This window comes from Paramacrobiotus metropolitanus, unplaced genomic scaffold, assembly GCF_019649055.1.
Source record: "Paramacrobiotus metropolitanus isolate TYO unplaced genomic scaffold, Prichtersi_v1.0 Parri_scaffold0000016, whole genome shotgun sequence".
NCBI classification, from domain to species: Eukaryota; Metazoa; Tardigrada; class Eutardigrada; order Parachela; family Macrobiotidae; genus Paramacrobiotus; species Paramacrobiotus metropolitanus.
In genome coordinates, this window is record NW_026570236.1 from 1,414,959 (window position 1) to 1,436,621 (window position 21,663).

General features: G+C 41.4%; 1 protein-coding gene across 1 annotated transcript; it reads right to left on the reverse strand.

The window, feature by feature from the left end:
* Window positions 1-1,232: 1,232 nt before the first annotated feature.
* On the reverse strand, window positions 1,233-17,373 carry LOC129585432 (atrial natriuretic peptide receptor 1-like). Its single transcript, XM_055478098.1, has 10 exons — window positions 17,259-17,373; window positions 16,854-17,163; window positions 7,863-7,970; window positions 7,553-7,772; window positions 7,328-7,463; window positions 7,192-7,263; window positions 1,882-1,979; window positions 1,759-1,809; window positions 1,474-1,647; window positions 1,233-1,409 (listed from the first exon to the last, which is right to left on the reverse strand). Exons 1-10 carry the CDS (start codon window positions 17,371-17,373, stop codon window positions 1,233-1,235), a joined length of 1,461 nt encoding a protein of 486 aa, XP_055334073.1.
* Between the last annotated feature and the right edge of the window lie 4,290 nt (window positions 17,374-21,663).

Genomic DNA, 21,663 nt, shown 5'->3' on the forward strand with positions numbered 1-21,663 from the left:
ATTTTTGGCCCTGCCCACTGGACCATTGCCGATGAAAATACTTTTTTAAGTGTTCCCAGTACCCACCCTGTCTTCGAACAAAAAACGAAATTTTTCTAAACGGGGAGCCTATCTATGACTTTACCCTGGTTAGTATCTTTCATGCATCTTTAAGCATGAAAACGCCTTCGAACCTACCTTTCGGAGCAGAAGCAATAAATCTTTGTAAGCTGAGAAGCTAGAAAAAGTGAGGAGACTATCTTTACTCGAAATCTTCCAGCCCATAACCGGATTATTATTATGCGAACCAAAAATAATGGCACTGCAGGAGCTCTGCAAGAAAAATTACACGTTACTGATAAATTACATGCTACAAAGTACTGTGATGTGATATCACATTGTGTGTACGATGACATCTTTGTTACTTTGTTCCGCTATTTGTTCAAAATAAAGCGGGGAAAGAAAAAATCTTTTGAGAAACGAAAGCATTTACCGGTGGGCAGTCTGGTGCGCCAAAACAAATACCGGGTTCTTGTGCGATGTTGTCCGAGCATACTTCTTCTGTTCTTCGTGGGGTCAGGGTCAGTGGGACGGAACCACAAAACACCGCTTGACAAGGTCGATTTTGTTGCACATGAACTTGCCACCATGGTTCATGGAGTAACTGATTTTCAGCTTTGAATTTAATGCGCCTGTAAACGAATTTGTTGGGAGTACGAGCCAAGTCTTAGCCCTAAAATTTTAATTCAGATGTAATAATCACACTGCATGCCATATGGAAGCTCCGATTAGACAAAAAACTGCCAGCGTAAAGGTCCAGATGTACGTCGATCTGCCGCTTCCTAAAATGCAAAAATTACTGTGATGTTATTTACGTGAACCGTATCATGCCGCATATAACTGAATAAGCACAAGGTTTGTACCAAAAGAAGAAAGTCAGCGGGGTTAATACGGATCAGCCGCTCTTGCATTAATACGATATTCCGAAACCCAACTTACAGTACAATGCTATCGTATATACGCTCCCGTGTTTATTAACAGTAATGTTACTGTTGCGGCTCGACCAAGTTATACCAGAGTTTGTGTACGGGAAAATTGCAAGCGCGCAGCGTGTGCATGCCCATGCATCGCATAATGCACACACTCTGGATATTGTTTTCCCGTACACAAACTCTGTGGTATAATTTAGTGGAGCCGGTACAGTATTATTATTACTAAAAAGCTATTACTCTTATTAAAAATTGCATCTTGAATTATGAAATATTTTGAAGAATCAAGATGTGCCACTTGCTTGGTGTTATACAAGACAGGCGTTGGTTTAAATATCCACAGCTCGGTTCGTTGGGAGGAGGAAAAGGAGCACCGACCCATGTCGTTAAATGTGCGATTTCTACCAGATCTTTCGTGCCTCCAAACTTTTGAAGCATGGGCTGCGTAATGTTGGATGGTTGAATAACATTGGTGGATATAACTAAGCTTGAGAAATGACGTCACCTCACGACTTCCGTTCGCGTTGATATACGATACCGTATAATCAGTGCGACGTTGCCCTTCACTGTCAATGTACATACTGTTGCCAAAATCGTCGCTAAACGTTTGGTTAAGGAAGCGTTGGGCCAGTGCCGCGCCACTCCATTCCGCCTTTGTGGATAAAGTGTCGTTAATGACCTGGAGAGGTGAAACAAAATTATTATAGTAATATTAATTCCACTCCCCCACTGATTAATCCCTGCTATATCCTCTTTTACAAATAATTACGTTGCTGGAAATGAACTTAACCTGGGCAAGTGCAAAGACACTGGTGTATCCGCTAGCGATAAGGACGTATGGCTGCACAAAAATACAACAAATTAAGAAAGCTATGTAGCTCTGCGCTAGCCTACGTTTGTTCCGTTTTCCTACTTTCTCAAACAGCGGGTATGTGTAATTGAAATATGTCTTGGTGCGTCGGCGAAATTCGCTGTCAAGCTGCGCTCTGGAAGAGCTGTTCTTCGTGATGTCTGCTGGGTGCACAATTAGGACAGATTGGAAAGCTTGTAAGAGAACCTAATGAGAATTTTAATAAGTACCTAATTATTCTGCGGGCATCAGAGTTACTGGGTTTAGGCAATGCAGTTTTGCAAAACAAGGGAACACACAATGTCTTGTACTAGTATATGTTCTTTCTATCCGGTATGCATCCTGTTTAGTTCCTTTATAATTGTATTATTGGAGATGTTGCATACATAATGCACTATTTGATATAACTACACTACAACAAGCCGGTAAATCGGATCGGCATGATAATACACAATGGTGCCAATTAAGTTTACGACATTCAAAGTGACTTGAAATTTGACCAAAATGTCTAACCCAAAAAATATCAGGCCAACAAGACGGGCAGGCAAAAATTTTTAGACAGAATCCTGGCTTGAAAACTCTCGCTCTACCATGTCCGTCACAAAAAACTGGCAAAGCAAATTGTGTGACTGATGTCACAAATTTATGAGTGCAGTATGTGCGGAAGTCAGTGCAGTAAAATGCAGCATACAGAGCGTCGATGTCCGAGGCTGCTTATTATTATAAAATGGAAAGGACCTGATAGCTATATACTGTAACTGTCAGCCCCTCGTTGGGCAATCTCGTTGGATATGACCTTTAGCCCAGAATCGACATACCGAATCGTTCTGGTCGCCAGTTTTCCAAGTAATTGGGAGAAGGATGTTATTTTCAGACAGAATGTAAACCTGTAATGACCATACAGTATCTTACGCCAGTGTAAAAGTATTTGCCAAAATATAATGATTTTTAATACAATGATTTTTGCAAAACACATTTACTGCTTACATGCCAGCTACAAAGCAAGCGCAAGCTAAACTCACATATTCTCCATTTGTCATATTCAGCGATGCAGCTGTAAGCTACAAAGATTTATTCGTCAAAGCTCATAGGCAATTGCAAACTGAATAATATCATGCGTTACCAGAAATTCCCGCAGAACCTGTCCAGAGCCAAAATAGAGTACTACTGAAGCAAAAATACATATTATCAGCAAAACAAAAGTTTTAAGAGCTGGTTTGTTACCTCTGGATGTTGCACGAATGTCTTGCAAAATTGGTCCAAATCTATGTCCTGACTGAGCATTAATTTTCCTAACAGTATATAGTATACGTCTTTGACTGTTTAGATGGATCATGAACGTCTTCACCAAGCCGATATAAAAGGAAGGAGAGTTCGGGTCAATGACCACCGTTATAGATGTCCAGTTGAAGTTATGCAGGATACCAATAAAAAGTTCGGCCCATTCGGACAACGAAAAATAGTTTGTGTTTATGTGTGTCGGATACAGCAACCGATGATTTGGTGCAAAAGCGCCGAGTCTATCAACATTTTAAAAAGTTTTAAACATTTTCAGAATAAATATATAAACATATACTTGAAGAAACACCTGATCAGACATTTGAATAGATATAAAAACAAATGTGAAATATGGCCTTGTATTTAATTTTTCGAGATTGTATTTATAATGTATTTAGGTATTATACGGTATTTATAATGTTTAGTCCTCTGTTACGTTGCAATCCACAAAACATCCCATTCGGTATACAGGTGAGCCACTGTTTCTCCACAGGCTGCAAATTTGTAAGTTACGAAGATGGTAAAAATTATTTTGCAGTAAGGATTCAACATTTTTACCTGGAACGATGGAAACGAAAAGGTCGTGCTTGTTTCTCCTACGATAATAACATTCAGCCGTCATTTCCTCAGCAGTGGCAATAAGGTCAGCACATGTCCGGCCTTGGACACTATCCAGCTGGAAATTTATGGTTGTGTTGTACATCTTTTGCACCCGCTCAACAGCATAAGACAACCCCGGCTCTAGATATGGCAAACCCGCATAGCCTTCGTTTGTAGTGTTAATGCCTATTATTAACAAGCTGACATTAAGGATGCCATCCGGCTTCTGGTTTTGACTCGGCAGTGGCAGTGTATTAATGTCCACAACGAAAAACATTATGATATACAAAGACAACATTAAAACTGTTTTTATTAGGGTCATGGGAACAGACTCATCAACACTACAAACGAACTAAAGCGTTCAGGCAGCACTTTTAGGAAACAAGATTCTGAGGAACCAGGTTCGGTTAGGTTCCACGTATTTCGGCGCGATGGTTAAACAACGTTTGTTCCTAACATTCTGCAAAACCTTATAAAATTTATGTGTAGATTTTATGTACAGCTCACAAAATGGCAAGTTATCTGTAGCACAGATACGGAGAAACCGTCACAAGAAAATACTGCAGTAACAGTCGGCAAACAATAACTACACAGATTATAAGAGAGCTCTGTCGGTGCAATGCTGAATGTGCTATCTCATTTCAGTGCAGTATAGGAACGGGATCAGGCAGATGGACATATTGGTGAATATTAATGTCATAATGGGTTCGTGGGAACACTTGTGTTCTGTTCCAGAATTTGATTTATTCAGCTTTGGATCACATGGCATTTTCGCAGTGGGAGAGAAGGGCGAACATTACACACGATCAACACTGAATGCCACATTATCGAGCTCAAGACGATCAAATGTTGGTCGCACGTATTCCCTAAACGCTCTCCCGAAATCCAGCTAGCATCATCGTCATGCCATGCATACCAAATATTGCCAAGTACTACAACGAAAACGCGATCAGTCATAACTCTTAAGTCTTAACTGAGTACAGTACTTGTTCGTCGATTGTATAACGCAGGAGTTAAAATTGCTATAACTAACCGGTTGTTGTTAATGACAATGTTTGCACCCGGCGAGGCATAAATTACGCGATTGGAAAAGCGTTGCCTTACGATCTTTATGGCGCTAGGCAAAATTGTCGCCATCGACATTGCCAAATAAATATTGAGAAACATCTCGCTGCGCTTGATGCAAATGATTGCAGTATCACCGAAGTGCATTATATTGTACCAAAGCGGGCAAAGCCTATTCATAAATTGGGCTTTTTTACAGTATACCGGTATCAGGCACGATTTGGATCCAGTTTACAAAATACTCGTAATTTTAAAATAAATACTTATGCTTACAACAAACGAAATTTCCGTAAAATTTGTGTGTTGTCGAAAGCACGGAATGGGAATGGAGCGCTGAATTAAATACCCGTAATCGGCTTCGGCTCGAGTACTGAAGTGCGTACTCGAAAGGTACGTGTTGGAAAATCTCATAAATGCCATAATTGTCATTAATGTTTGCAAATATCGAACAACAGCGGAGGCGTTGTGGCGCAATCTACCCTGCTGAGCATCGACGTGCAGTGCTGCATTCATCTCATGACTGTTGATGCACAAGTAAATTGGCGTAAATACAAGTTTTCTAATATTACTAAAGGTAAGTAGACTGAACTACGCTAATTTCCGGTACATAACACAAGATTGTTTGCGTAATGTGTATTTTCATACCTTAAATTGTGTTATCCAGCATACCTTCGCGAAGTACGATCAGACTTCCGCTTTTCTGAGCAGATGTTAAGCAGTAAATGGTTTCTCATTTATAGGTTTCTCGAAATTAAAAAACCCCTTCGGCCGACAGCAGAGTTACCCTCTTTCCTATTGGATATGGGGAATTCCACACATCAATTCCATTTCCAGTGGTACGTCTCATTTTCACGTGTTACTGGAAATGCATAACAGTTGCTCGCGCTCGGTGCAATGATGTGGTTACCAACCACCACTAGTAAATAGTTTGGATTATCTATACCTAAGCCATAAAAGATCGCAGCTGGTACTACCATCTTGTAAAACTACGTACGTACATAAGTGCAGAAACTAATACGGTAATACGGGCACGGGATGAATGAAGGTTTGTGATAAAGTGCGCCGCTTGGTTAACGTAACAGAAGACAGCCGCTGGTTCAAATATCCACAACACGGGTTTGTTTTTTTGTAAAAAGGAAATGAAGCGCCCACCCATGTCATCAACCGCATTGTCTCCGACAGATCGTCGGTGTCGCTAAAGGTTTGCAATGTTTGCAACAAGGGCTGTGTAATGCAGAAAAGACTATGTTGCGGCAGTTACGTATTTCTTGAATAGAAATACTCGTACACTGTATATGGACTCGCGGCTTCTGTTTGCTTCGGCTTCTTTCAATGACGATATTCATGCTGTTGCCATAGTCATCACCTAAAGATCGGTTACTGAAACGCTTCGCCCATGCCAGTTCTCTCTCGGCTGCCATCTTCCTTTCCGCTATCGTATCATCGATGGCTTTGTGATCCTATGATTGGCGCGTTCTGAACTCCATTTTTGTTCTCTGAGATTAATCCACCAAGGACCGATTAATCCGACCTGTGCAAGTGCGAAGATTGTTCTATATGCGCTAACGATTAGGGTATACGCCTGCACGTCTGTGACGAAATTCTGTGTCAAGCTGTGCTTTCGCCAAGCTGTTTTTGGTGTTATCAGTCAGATGCACAATCAACACTGATTGGAAGCTTTGCCGCAGGATCTGACAAACATTGTCAATTATTTAGTTTACACAGTAGAGTACCAGCATTTCAAGTATCAGTGCGATATGTGCTCTTGTAAAAATGCGTCCACAATTCAAATTTCTATTCTGTTTAGGAATTACTATAGAACTGGGGAAATGAAGTAAACATATCAATGGGCTTAACATAAACACTGGTGACCCCCTTGAATGCCGGAGTCCGGAAAGAAATATTGAGAATGCAGTACGCATCTGTGTTATAAACCAGGAAAGCGCAGAATAGTACTTATGTTAGCAACACAATCACGTGTAAAGCCATATATCATATTTCCTAGCAGTAATGGCCATTAAGTCGCATCGAGAAGCTAATGGCATCATAATGGAAGGGGCCAGTACGTGGTCATTTCGTATTTTCCTTTTATCATTCGTATTCCTCTTGATTCGACAGTGAACTGACTGAACCATTCCAAAAGCGATTTGCTGTCCGGACTTAAATGAATGTGGTCGGGCAAGCCATGACTGCACATCCGGGAAGCCATGTTAATGGTGTCCCCAATTCTGTTCAATATGTACTCGAGTTTTTGTACAAACACTTTTGTAGACAGTGTTATAAAACAGCTTGAAATTCGGATGCGGTTCTTTTTACCCTCCAAATGATTACTACAGAGTGTGCAAGGAATGTGCCAGTGTGCATAAAGGCCTGCATATACAGATACCGAGATACGTACTGTAATTTAATTAAATTGAGTGATTTTAGTACGAGTATCGATGTTTAAACCGTACACGCAGTAACGTGGTCGTTTTAATCCCATAAGTCCAGCTGCACAAGGCCCTGAAAATACAGACACTCTCTATCTGTAAACCCACATTAAATTCAAGGAACGTAGAAGTCCTACCAGAATGAATACCAATCTTGAATCGGAGATCCCGCAAAAAACTCAACTGTGGTTGACTAGTTAGCAGCCTAATTGCGAAAGCTGCAATCCGTTCGATATGCCTTCGACCGATTATTTCTGGTAACCCGCTAGCCACCTGTTAACATTTCGGACGTGTCAAGCAAACCCAACGAGTGTTATAGTAGAATTACAGCTGTTGAGTTGATGAACCGAATCGTCATTTACCATAAAAGAATCGGAAATTGCTTCCACTTTGAAGACGCCACCTTCCGATGACAGCTTATCGATATGGGTTTCAGTTGCTGATATCAGATCAATCGTAACTTCCGGTGGTTCTGCCTTAATGAAGTCAGCGAACCCGTACAGATCGGTAAACATGATTGTTACGCAATCAAAACAGTCGGGTGAAACCTTTTCTCCAGCTCGGAGCTGCTTGGCCACAGATCTGTCCGAAGCCCATACCGTACACTTGACGCAAAGATGCCGCAAAATACAATGTGTTGAACGTACAACTGCAAGAATTTATTTTCCGTACCGTGGCAAAATCTGATTGATGATAGCATCGCATTTATCCATCTCTTCTTTCAGCTCGTTTGTTCTAATCGCCACTTGCCGCTCCAAATCGGCCGAGTAAAGTTCCAATCTGATACAGATGTTTTCAATCAAAGTGGTCTTTTTTTTACCACGATCCAGGAGAGGGCTAGCGCTTGCCAGCGCACGACAGAGATTCTGTATATTAGGTCGATGATTTGGGTTAAAGTTCAGGCATGATCGAAGAATGTTTTCAAATTCCGGTACGATCGAGAAGGTTAGACTTTCCGCAGTGTTGTTGAGGTTCCTGATTTCTGTAAAGTCAAATATGAAGTCATTATTGCTTTAGACATTACTTTTGCCCCAGAATTGCTTTAGACTTTACTTTTGCCCCAGAATTGTAATTTGTAAGTCAGAATGTCAGATCAACATTAAAGTCATTATGTGCACTTACGCCGTGCGGCATTACCTTCTGCGGAAAATAACCTGACTTTAGCGAAAAAGTTGCCTGTAGTCAGTATATCGTATATCATCAAACCGGACGAATAAATATCCACAATTCGCAGAAACTTGCTGTTTGGCATGTTCGCTGTCTCGGGTGGTGACCAATAGACAGTTTCCCAAATAGCATTCCGACATAATGTCGAAGTCAGATCACCACACATACTGTGTAGATTTAGTGCTAATTCGTTGGATGCGAGGTGCGCCACCTTAAGTGTGAAATGTTTATCCACCCAGCAAGTTAAAATACTAATTCGTCCATGGGATTGTAAGGAGGAAGAATGAATATACTGTATTGCCTGCAATCAGCCAAACTATATAGTCAGTTATCCAAGTGAAACATGAATGCTTCGCTTCAAGATAATCCAGAGTTAGCGAGCTAAGCAACGCCCCATCTCGACTTGCGTAACTGTCGAAAATGTCCGGCAAAGCACCCCGTGAAGGGCATTCCGTGACTGCTGATATCGAGTAGATTCCTTTAGAAGATTTTGTTATGGCAAGGCCAAGAAACTGGCAAATATTGACATGCTCCATTTTGTTTAACTGCAGAAAAACACCCTATTCAATTGCAGAAGTAATCGTCAGATTTGGGATGTCAATGATACCTTGTGAAGCAAAACCACCAATTCGTTGTTGCCAGAAATGTCGGTAAAACTGATTTGATAATTCCTGCTAGATACTGTCCAGCTCATAACTGGTTTGGTTCGGTATGTGCCAAAAATGACGGCGCTGCAAAGGCTCTGCGAGAAATTCCACCGGACTAAAAATGTTACCAACAAGAGATATCGTATTTGTGCCTTACTCGTGTCCAGCTGAATGCAGAAGGAAGGTCACTTGATTCATACGAAATTTGATCGGAATAGAGTTGTAGACGTAGGAGAGAACGATAGGATGCAGTTCGTCGACGCGGTTTTTCTTGCAGGTGAACTTGCCACCAAGGATCGTGGAGCAGTTGATATCTGGCTCTCAGTTTCCTAAATCTGAAAAAACAGATAATTTCCTGGTTTCATAGCGAGATTAACTATGTTCAAGCTACTTACATAAGACAACCCATAACAAGAATATCACCAACCACTCCGAGAGCTATCGCAATGACTGCTGTCGAAGGAATATCCCCTGAAATTTACACGGAGTACCGACCATAATAATTTGGGTAAGTATTTATCGCATTTGACTACTTAGGTATGCAAGAAAAAAACATAAATGTCTTTATGAATAACTTCCGAGAACTGTATCTTATGAATAACTTCCGAGAACTGTATTCCCTTACTTGTTGCAAGGCAATATGGCTTCTGATTCAGATATCCGCAATATGGTTCACTGGGAGGAGGGAAAGAAGCGTTGACCCACTTTGTCAACTGTGTCACGTCAATTAGAACCCCGGTCCTTCCCTCCTTATACAACAGCGGCTGTTTAAAAACCAAAAACTTATACTGTATGGGTTTAAAGTTTTGAAATTTTCTGTATTTATTCGGCATACCTCGCGATTTCCATTGGCATTAAAAAATGATATCACGAAATCAGTGCGTCGCTGCCCTGCGTTATCGATGTACATGCTGTTGCCGAAATTATCAACGAACGTTCGATTGGACAAGCGCTGCACGAGCGCTGCGCCGCTCCATCGTACTTCGCCGCCTGACGCTATGGTCTCGTTAATAGCCTGGGAAAACGTACAAGAAAGACTGTCCACAGCGAGGTACAGATGAACCTTGAAGGTCATTATCATGGCTCTCGTTCTTTTATTTTAGAGCACCAAATGTGCAACTTCATTGAAAACAAATCATACCTCGGCAAGCGCAAATATAGTCGTGTAGCCGCTAACGATCAGAGGATATGGCTAACAGAAAAGAAAGGGCCAATACATAAGAACGTTTTGAGCACCGGTTAAACCTGCAAATGTTTCGATGTGCCCAGTTCAAAGAACACCTGATCAGAAAGCAAGTAGGTCTGGTTGTAGTCTCTTTCGGTCTTTCGTAGGAATTCTGAACCCAGTTGCCTTTTTGCACTGGTATTTGTAATGCTGTCCTTTGGTTGCATCATTAAGACCGACTGGAGGGCTTGCAAAATGATCTAAAGAGGTTTAAACAGCAATGCTTCTTTTCACTGTGCTTTACACATTTATGTAACGAATCCCAGCGGCTTTGCCTCTCTTTATTTTATGAAATTGTAATGACATTTTTCTGATTATTACGGATATTTAAGAGTCTCCGGATCGGACTGCTGCTCAAGAATCTATCAATGTTCGGCACTTATTACCAGATCGTATTTATCCCCAGTTGGCCAGTGCAGTGGACGTAGAAGGTTATTTTCCGGGATAATATAAACCTGATGATACTGCATGTATTTTCATTACATACGTTACATGAAATGGAAAAGAGGGAAAGCTGAAACTTACATATTCTCCGTTTGTCATGTTCAACAATGATGCAGTGAGCTGAAAAATTAGTACTAAAACATTGACAAATAACCGGTTATATTAGCGCAGTAATAAACTTTTCTAACCAAAAATTCCCGCAGCACCAGTCCAAGGCCAAAGTACAGCACCACTGAGAATGCACACATTCAAAAATCTTTTTTGAGATGTTTAGGGTTTTATTACTAGTATAAGTTAGGTTATACCTCTGCTAGTTGCACGAACATTTTCTAAGAGAAGTCCAAATCCCCCAAAAGGACCACCGGGTTTCGGGGATATGTTTCTAACAATTGCTCTAATGTCTCTCTGATGTTTTAGATTGATAAGGAACATTGATGCCAAGGAAAAGTAAAACGGTGGAGAAGTGTTATCTATGACGACAGTTACTAAAGTCCAGTTATATTTCATCAAAATTTCGATATAAAGCTCTCCAAACTCAGACATCAAAAGATAATTGGTGGACATCCATGTCGGATACGAACGTCGATCGCGGATTTCAAGACCGCCTCCCCTTATTTGAAAAACCACATAAGAAAAATATTAAAATTTTAACCAAAATTTTCTTAGGCGAACGAAAGACGAATTTTTTATCGCTTACGGCGAAAACCATAACGTATCCCATTGTGTATGGAAATATGGCATGTCCGTGTCTACACCGCATCCTACAAATCCAAGCTAGTGTAGCTCAATATGCACAAAAATTTTACAGTATCGTTGACAGAAACTACTGCAGCTAGTGTTATGTCACCAACTTCAAATAAACTGCATTAACTATACACGTATGCTTGCGAGCACTTGCCGCTCACTAAAAATTCAAAATGATTATATTACCGGGTACAAGGTAAATGGTAAGATCGCGCTCGTTTCTTTTCCGATAATGCCATTCAGCTAGCCTAGCGATGGTACTGGCATTCCGCTCTGCGCATGTCCGATCGGAAAGGTAATTTAGCTTGAAATGGATGCTACTGTTGTATAGCTTCTGCACTTGTTCAACGGCTAAGGAATACCCTGGTCCTGTATACGGTAGCGCCCCAAATCCATCCATGGCGATACCCCCAATCACCACAAAGCTAACCGTGTACGAACTACCATGCAGATGCTGATCTTGATTAGGAAAGGTTTTTGTTATCGCAACACAGACCACCAACAACAGCAGAGCGCGTAATGTGATGCTTCTGCTCGGTAACATAGTACCCAGCTCAATAGTACTCAGTCTGGTAAAATATTCTTGCGCACTGCCATAACATTTCAGTAAAATGTGGATGGCATGATGTTCAATTTCTTCTATAAACTGAAATAAATAAATTTCACATGTTCCTTACCCTTACTGAGACAGAACATGAGTGCAATGCTGTGGTTAAGCGACACGTTCAGTAATCGTTGTATTAAAACGCTAGATAAAGCACAGTCACTAAAGAATTAACGAACATGGAAGATGTACTCGTACAAAGTAGATTTTCGCAGCTGACTGAGCGCAGCTACCACCTGCGTAGTTTTTAGGGCCATGCACTGTCATTACAAAACATACGAGGGTTACTCGGAAAGTAATGATAATCAGTATCAGTTAATAATCATAAAATTATGCACTGATTTTTTAAAAACTGTAGCATTCATAACTAGATCATAGGGCAATGGCCGTGGCCATACCGCCTAAGGTTGGCGGCTAGCAAGGCTCTGAACATGGCTGGGTAGCGCTGATTTTTCACTGATCACTGAAAGCGTTGCCTTAATTACTGGCCAGTTTTCATGATATTATTTTGAAAAATTGATTTGCAGAGAGAAGTGTAGAATTTTTCATGCTGTATTGCCTGTTCTGTCGCCTTAATAAGGACCATTCTTTGCTGATGTTGCCAGTTGGTTCCAGCGAACTCCCACCGAGCACTCCGTTTTGACAACGGTGCTCAAATTTTGGAATATTTTTTTGAGTTTCCACTTTCGAAAAGTAATCATAGTCAAAACCCTGATCGAGAAGGATCCTTTTCCGACCCCGAAGCAATAGCAGAGGGTCTAATCATTATGGAAGGAAAGGTGTCGAGAGTGTGCTGCAGCTGCTTACTGATAACGCAGAAGAAAATGGTTTCTGGCACGGTATCATCCGTGTGGTGCAATATCGCGAAAATCCACAGATAAGCACCCCGTCCCTGATTTATTTTTTTTTCTCGGCCTGGAGTAAAATTATCGTTCCACATTATTTTTTCTTAGTTTACCTTAGTCCTTTATCTGTTCCAAATATTTCCTGGCTTGAAAAAATTGTTGCGGGGCAAAAAGTTTGAAATTATGAATAACTGGAAGAAAATATCAGTACACCGATCTCTAAGATACCGCCTAATTTCTTTTCGAAAACGTTTGATGAGTGGCTGTTTAGCTGTTTGCGTTGTATAGAGATTAAGGGACATTGTTTTGAGAAAATACGAGGAAAGCGCTGATGCAATAAAAAATCGTGCGATAGTTATCATTACTTTCCGAGTAACCCTCGTACCTTTAACATTTTATCAGTGTAACGTGGGCGCTGATGGGCCTGGCATCAACGGATTAGCACGACAGGGCAAGAACGTCATGAAAGTAACGCCGAATTCCTTCAAGGCATAGCACACGTTACTATTTCGATGGCATTACTGTGAAACGAGCTATGCAGACATCTGTCATTTGACAGACGAAAACCGATTCATGGGTTGCCAAGCTCGCCTATGCGTAACCTTTGACGTAAGATTAATTAGTTAAGTAGCATGTCTGCTGGCTGCTGCTATCGGTTTCCTGCAAGATTGGATGCCTGCCGGCGGAAAAGGGACATGAAAGACCGTGATGGGCGTAACAATCAACTGGTTTAGAACACTTCGTGCAGTTGTGCGGCTCACAAATCTTAACACCAAGTTTAAGCCCGACGGAGATTTTCAGGGTGACGGAGATTTTCAGCCCGACGGAGATTTTTTTCAGCCCGACGGAGATTTTCTTACAAATATCTAAACATGCTTGCAGTATACTGAGCGCTAGTTCCGCGTTTCGCGGGAAAGTTCATCTTAAACCGCATAAGTTATTACACTAAGTTGATATCAGCCCTGCGTTGCCCTTACTTTGATTACGGTTAAAAATTAAATGCTGTTTATACCGGTAATGTTAGCTTGTTTTTAGTAATTAAGGCTGTTTTTATTGAAATTTCTGGCTGGTTTTACTATAAATCGTTCGCTGGCTTCGCGCTTCGCGCGAAAGTTGCCGTTTTAACGGGATCCGTAATAATAGTTCGTGCTTGCGATTTGCATACCAGAACAATGTAAAATATCTTCCTTAAGTTTGTTTAACTCAATTTTCGTGGTAAGTTTCTGGGTTGATTGGATTTGTTGGGGATCTCATGTTTTTTACGCTTCTTCGGGGTCTAGTATACGCGAATAAACGATTCACGCTATTTCGCATAATGTCGTTATGTACAATGTACAAGCACGCCGGTACAATTATAACACGCAAAAAATATGCCCGTTATCCCTAACCCCCCCCCTTCTTTGCAAAAACTAAATGTGTTCACGTAAATGTTGAAGTTTTCTGGCTCTGATTTTTCGGCTTAGAATAATTAATTATTTCTGAGATTTAACGTCTGGGGTACTGCTCCAACTTTACGCGTGACACTGCGCATAGTATCAATGCGTAATGCGCTCTCGTAGAATGCGTTCACTGTGGAAATCTCTGTTCTGTTTATAAATTACTATAGCGCAGGGTAAATGGAGAAAATTTATCAATTTGCCTAGCGTAAACGCTAACCGCTCCCTAGAGTACCGCTCCCTACAGTAGCAGAAGAGTGTCCTCCTTGTTATAAACCAGAAAAAACGCAAAAAATAGTACTTAGCAGTAAAATCACATGCAGAGCCTTCATTATATAGTATACAAGAAACAGCCTCGGCTTCGCCTCCGCGTTTCTAGGGTTTTAAACTCCTCGGCCGGTTTGCGGATTGTTAACTTAGAACGGATAAATCCGAAGAGCCCGATAACAAAAAGTTTCTAAAAAAATGGATGTTTTGGTTTCGTGCAGTCTGACGCAATTACTTTGACCTTACAGGTAATTTTTGTTAAATTTTCGAAAAACTATCCGAATCTAATCATCCACGAGAGTACTACATTACAAACAAAAAGGACGCCTAGACTGGACACTAGGGCCAGATAGGTCACCCACTAAGAACTTAGCGGGCCCTGTTTTATTTTGCTCAGTAATATTGAAGTTTGGTCATACGTTCACCCAGCGGGCTCTGTGCACTGGATAGTATTGGTAGCTCGGGCACTAGATCATAACGGAGTTTGTGCACTGGACAGTAGTGGTAGCTCAGTCACCCACTTAACGGGTTCTGGGCAATGGACAGTGGTGGCAGCTCGGTCAATTACTCACCTAGCGATTTTTTGACGCACTCAATCACTAGGCGAGTGATTGACCGAGCTGCACCTGTCCAGTAAGAAAAATCGCTAGCTGAGGAAGTGACCGAGCTACAACTACTGTCCAGACCCCGTTAGGTGAGCAAGAGCAGAGCCCGCTCGGTCACTCACTCACCTAGAGATTCCGCTCAGTGGGCAGTTATGGTGTTTCGGTCACTCACTCGTCCAATGATTTTTCGTATTGATTTTATATTTGATATTTTTATATTTTATATCGGTTGATTTTAAACGTATTTCGAGCTCGGAAACACCGGCAACATGTTTGAATAACACGAGTGTTTGAATAAGCACAATAATTTATTATTTTTCGGTTTAATAGTGTAATATGTCAATTGGTATTTTTTATTGTATCTAGGCAAATTTTTTCCAAGTCCCAAGGTCACCTTGAAAGTGGGTTGAATCGTTTGCGGCGTCGTGCCGGCACGATTCTGGTTGAACCAATTCAACCAAAAACGGAAATCATGTGAGCCAGTTCTGGACCGAGGCCAATCAATTGGCGTTGTCAGTTTTTTAAAAAAATCGTTTTGATTATTGAGATCTGAAAACTATGGGGCGCCGCGCGTAGTATAGATCTTGTACCTAATATTTAAACAGTAGTGGGCCAGTGGCCAATAAATAGCATCGTAAAGCTAATGGCATAATCAAGGAAGGAGCCAGTACGTGGTCATTTCATATTTTCCTTTTATCGCTTGCACTCCTCTTGATCCGACAGTGAACTGACTAAAACGTTCCAAAAGCGATTTGCTGTCCGGACTCAAATGAATGTGGTCGGGCAAACCATGATTGCACATCCGGGAAGCCATGTTAATGGTGTCACCAAATCTGTTAAACACTCGAGCTTTTGTACATACACTTTCGCAGACAGTGGAGCAAAATGGCATTTAATTCTTATGCGGTCATTTTTAACCTCCAAACGATTAATTACAGAATGCGCTTGTGTACTACGTGCGCATGTGGGCATAAAGGCCAGCAGATATTGTAATTTAAAATAAGTAATTCGGGATACAATTAATTTAGCAACCATACACGCAGTAACGTGGTCGCTTTAGTCCCATAAGTCCAGCTGCCCAAGGGCCTGAAAATAGAAATACTCGCTAAACTCGCATCAAATGCAAAATACGTCGAAAAGTCCAACATACCAGAATGAATACCAATCTTGAATTGCAGATCCCGCAAGAAACTCAACTGTGGTTGACTGTTCAGCAGTCTAATTGCAAAAGCTGCGATCCTTTCGATATGCCTTCGCCCAATTATTTCTGGTAATCCACTTGCCACCTGTAAAGATTTCCCACGTATCAAGCAAATCAAGTTAGCATGAAAACTTTTTCGTTGATGAACCGAACCTTCAGTTACAGTACCATAAAAGAATCGCAAACTGCTTCCACTTTAAAGACTTCGCCTTCCGATGATAGCTTATCAATATGGGCTTCAGTTGCCGATATGAGGCAAATCGTAACTTCAGGTGGTTCCGCTTTTATAAGGTTACCGAACCCATACAGATCGGTAAACAGGATTGTTACACAATCAAAGCATTCGGGTAAAAACTTTTCTCCCGCTCGGAGCTGCTTGGCCACAGATCTGTCCAAAGCCACTATTATATACTTAACACAAAGATGCCGCATAATGCAACCTGAGGAACGTACAGGTGCAAGAATTTATTTTCCGTACCGTGGCAAAATCTGATTGATGATGGCATCGCATTTACCCATCTCTTTTATCAGCTCGGTTGTTCTAATCGCCACTTGCCGCTCCAAATCGGCCGAGTAATTTTCCAGTCTGATACAAATTTTGTCAATAAGAGTGGCTTTTCTGTTACCAGGGTCCAGGAGGGGACTCACGCCGGCCAGCGCACGACAGAGATCCTGTATATTAGGTCGATGTTTTGTGTTCACGTCCAGACAAGATCGAAGAATGTTTTCAAAATCCGGTACGATCGAGAAGGTTAGCCTTTCCGCAATGTTGTTAAGGTTCTTAATTTCTGTACAGTCAAATACGAAATCGTCAAAATTAATATAGATTTGCCGCGAAATTGTAATTCAGATTAACTAGACCTCTATGTAAAGTGCGCATTACCTTCCGCGGAAAGTAACCTGACTTTGGCGAAAAAGTTGCCCGTGGTTAGTATGTCGTATATGATCAGACCGGAAGAGTAGATATCCACAATTTGCAGAAATTTGCTGTGTGGCATGTTCGCTGTCTCGGGTGGTGACCAGTAGACAGATTTCCAAATAACATTCCGACATAAAGTCGAAGTCAGATCACCACACATACTGTGTAGATTTAGTGCTAACTGGTTTGATGCGAGATGCGCCTTAAGCGTGAAATGTTTGTCCACCCAGCAAGTTAAAATACTAAGTCGTCCATGGGATTGTAAGGAGGAAGAGTGAATATATTGTATTGCCTGCAATAAGCCAGACCATATGGTCACCTTTGCAAGGGAAAAACAAAGTTCTTACTTCGAGATAGTCGAGAATTAGCGAGCTAAGCAAGGCCGCATCTCTGCTAGCGTAACTGTCGAAAATGTCTGGCAAGGCACCCCGTGAAGGACACTCGGTGACTGCTGATATCCAGTAAATTCCTTTTGAAGATTTTGTTATGGCAAGGCCAAGAAACTGGCAAATATTGACATGCTCCATCTTTTTTAACTACAGAGAAACGCCGTAATTGGTTACTCGAATAGAAGTTATCATCGGATTTTGGATATTGATGATACCTTGTGAAGCAGAACCACGAATTCATTGTTGCCGGAGATGTCGGTAAAACTAATTTGACAATTTCTGCTGAATACTATCCACCTCATAACCGGTTTAGTCTTATATGTACCAAAAATAACGGCGCTAGAGAGACTCTGCAAACAATAAACCTGACGATGAATACTAGTGTCAACAAGGTATACCGTGCTTTACTCGTGTCCAGCTGAATGCAGCAGGAAGATCACTTGATTCATATGAAATTTTATCAGAATACAGCTGTAGCAGGAGCGAATAGCAGGATGCTGCTCGTGGACGTGGTTTTTCTTGCAGGTGAACCTGCCACCAAGGATCATGGAGCAGTTGATATCTGATTCTCAGTTTCCTGAATCTGAAAAAAAAACTTCACAATTTATTTCGTGGTTTTTTAGAGAGATTGCGTTCGGAGACTTACTTACATAAGACAACCCGTAACGAGAATGCCAACAGCCAATCCGAAAGCTGTCACAATAACTGAAGTTGAACGATTATCATCTAAAAGTTAAACGAACTATACAATGTTACAATGTACTGCTACGAATGTGCGGTTATTTAACTAATAAAATTTGTGAACTTTCGCAAGCGAAAAGCGATGGCAATTAGGGCAAACAAAATTGCGCGGAAGAATTTCCGGGCGCATAGCAAAATAACTACGCGCCAGAAAATTTTCCGGGCGCATAGCAAATTAACTATGCCCCCGGAATTTTTCCGGGCGCATAGAAACGACCTTTAAAAATTATAATAACTTATTTTCTGCTTATTATGGATACTTAAGAGACTACTGATCCGATTGTTTCTCTAGGATCAATCAATGTTCGGCAGTTATTACCAGATCGTATTTATCCCCAGTTTGCCACTGCAGGGGGCGTAGAAGGTTATTTTCCGGGATAACATACACCTGCAATGACAATGCATGCATTTTCAGCGTAAAGGTTAAATAAAATGCCAAAGAGAGAAGGCTGAAACTCACGTATTCTCCGTTTGTCATGTTCAATAGCGAGGCAGTGAACTAAAAAACTACGTAGTATCAAGGAACTAGATCTATAATATAACTACAAAAAAGCTGAGGCATCGAGATCGGAAAAACCAGAACCTAATAAAAAAAACTGTAAACGCCATTAGATTCAGCATGTTCAGAAACTGTGTCACATGCATTTTATTTCTTAAAAAAATTATTTAAACCCGTCCCACCGATGCCGGTTTCGGTAAAACTGGCTTCGGTAAAGCATTCAAGGTGACCTTGAGAATAATAGCAGTGCCAGTTGCTTAGAACATTTATTAAAGTGCTAAGTATGTACTTTAATAAATTTGTAGATATTTTATTTGCAAACATGCTGAATTTAATCGCCTGATTGCTGTTCAAATGCCTAAAAAATCCGATTCCCGAACCACGATTGAATTAGCCCAGGTTTCGAAAGAAACAAAAGCCAGTGAACAAAACTCGGCAGTGACCCAGCTACCACCACTGTCCAGCGAACAAAACGAAATCACTTGCTGAGTGATGACCGAGCAATAAATCGCTACCCTAGGTGAACAAAATCGCTAGGTGAGTAAGTAACTGAGCTACCACACTGTCCAGTGAATAAAATCGCTAGGTGAGTTAGTGACCGAGCTATCACCACTGTCCAGTGAACAAAACGAAATCACTATGTGAGTGATGACCGAGCAATAAATCGCTACCCTAGGTGAACAACGCTAGGTGAGTAAGTAATTGAGCTACCACACTGTCCAGTGAATAAAATCGCTAGGTGGGTGAGTGACCGAGCTACCACCACTGTCCAGTGAATAAAATCGCTAGGTGGAGTGACCGAGCTACCACCACTGTCCAGTGAATAAAATCGCTAGGTGGAGTGACCGAGCTACCACCACTGTCCAGTGAATAAAATCGCTAGGTGGAGGTGTTACGATAATGTATCGTTAATGTATAATTGCCCTTGAGCAATTCTGATGTACCGGTTTCCGATCTATGTCTTCACACATCTGACTGTGCGTGCGACTGTGCGTTCTCATACTATACAATACTGCTGTCTAATACTTAAGCATGCCGTTGAATACTGTGCATCACGTCTGTCTTAGCATACGCTAATAGCACGGTTTATACATGTACCAATAAAGTACCATGTATCATTTTGGTGGCTCCAGTGGCTCGTTATACATTCCAACTGTATAACACGGACCTTTTCATCCGTTATCAGGATTCCCAAGCCATGAAGTTTTTGTTTGAAAACAGGATTTGTAAAGGAAATGCCTAAAACTCCAACAGAGTTTCTTGGTCGTCTTAAGACTGTCGCTCGAGAAAAAGAATATGAAGCGGAAAGTGCCCGGAAGGAGGTAGCGCAGTATATTAAAAATCCGGTTGTCGCTGCTCTGTTTACTAATACAGTTGAGGGAAAAAGTGAGTGACGCATTGAGGAACGGATGGCCGCAATGGAACGACAATTTTCACAGCTAATGAGTAATGGCAATGGTTACCGCAACAATTACAATAACCGCCACAATAATCAGCGTGGGAGAGGATTCAACGGAAGAGGAAATAATCGTTTTAACGGCAACAGGAATGGAAGACGTAAATTCTGCAATTTTTGCAAGATTATTGGGCATACGTACGAAGACTGTCGCAAACGTATGGCACAACGTGCAATTCAACCGGCGATGGGCGTTGAGCGAGCTCAAATCACTGAGTTTTCGCAGAATGATTTAAACTGACAGCCGCAACTTCCAAGGCTCGTGAGGTTGACGGCACTGCATCGCTAATTCCATTATGCAGTTTCGCGACAGGCGCTTTATCATTCATGTTATATATTTTTAACGAGCCCATCACTGCAATTTTAGACACCGGTTCTGGTGTATCGCTCATTAACGAAGAATTTGCCCTCAAGCATAATTTACATAATATTTCATGGAAGGGCCCATCATTAGCCACAGTCACGAACAACATTGTTCGTCCGGCGAAGGCATGTCAGCTCGAACTCAGAATTCTTGGTTACTCAGCCAACGTCACTTTTGGAATCGTGAAGGATTTTCCATTTCAAATTTTAGTGGGAAATGATTATTTAAATAATTCCCCTTTCCTGGTCAGTTTCGCAAAGAAATTGCTAGTAAATCCTAAAACCTGGGATTCACTCAAAGTTGACTGTGTTCGTCTTCCGACGTCATACACTGTCATCAACGAGTCTAAGCAGATTACTACAGAAATAGAGCATGTTAAATGCGCGCAACCCAACATCAACAATACATGTTCTGGATCTGAAGTCGTTTGTAAAGATTTCGAAATTAGCCAGAGGAATACCATGTCTGCAGCATGTCCTACTGTGCCCGCGGCCCCAGGTAACAATGTTTCCACAACTCTTTTCTCGCCGCCCCCTGATTGCGCAAGTGGAACCCGTCCGGACCAGAAAGAAAATAAATCAATTAAATTAATAAGCCCGACAGACTTATTAATCGAAGCTTCGAAAAATCCAGGAACAGAAATTCCGGTTCAAGAGTTCGCAAAACAATTCAATTTTGGTGAAATGAACGCCCAACAGCAGATTGCCATGACGAAATTACTTTACAAATATCGCACCTTATTCCCGTCACAAACCAAGAAAGTTGGTCGTACAAATAACACTGGTACGCACCCTCCGATTCGTGAACAGTTACGTCGTCACGCCCCCTGGCAAAGAGATTTCATAAACAAGCAAATTAAAGAATGGTTGGAAGAAGGAATTATTTCTCCCTGCAATTCCGAGTGGGCATGCAACATTGTC

What these genes read in the sequence shown, in the direction of transcription:
- LOC129585432 (XM_055478098.1), bottom strand. Translation starts at nt 17,373, where the DNA reads ATGCCACACAGCAAATTTCTGCAAATTGTGGATATCTACTCTTCCGGT. An exon ending in CATACCCGCTGTTTGAGAAA is followed by an intron (nt 1,810 to 1,881) that starts GTAGGAAAACGG and finishes ATTTTTGTGCAG; the next exon opens with CCATACGTCCTTATCGCTAG. An exon ending in ACGCGAACGGAAGTCGTGAG is followed by an intron (nt 1,410 to 1,473) that starts GTGACGTCATTT and finishes AACATTACGCAG; the next exon opens with CCCATGCTTCAAAAGTTTGG.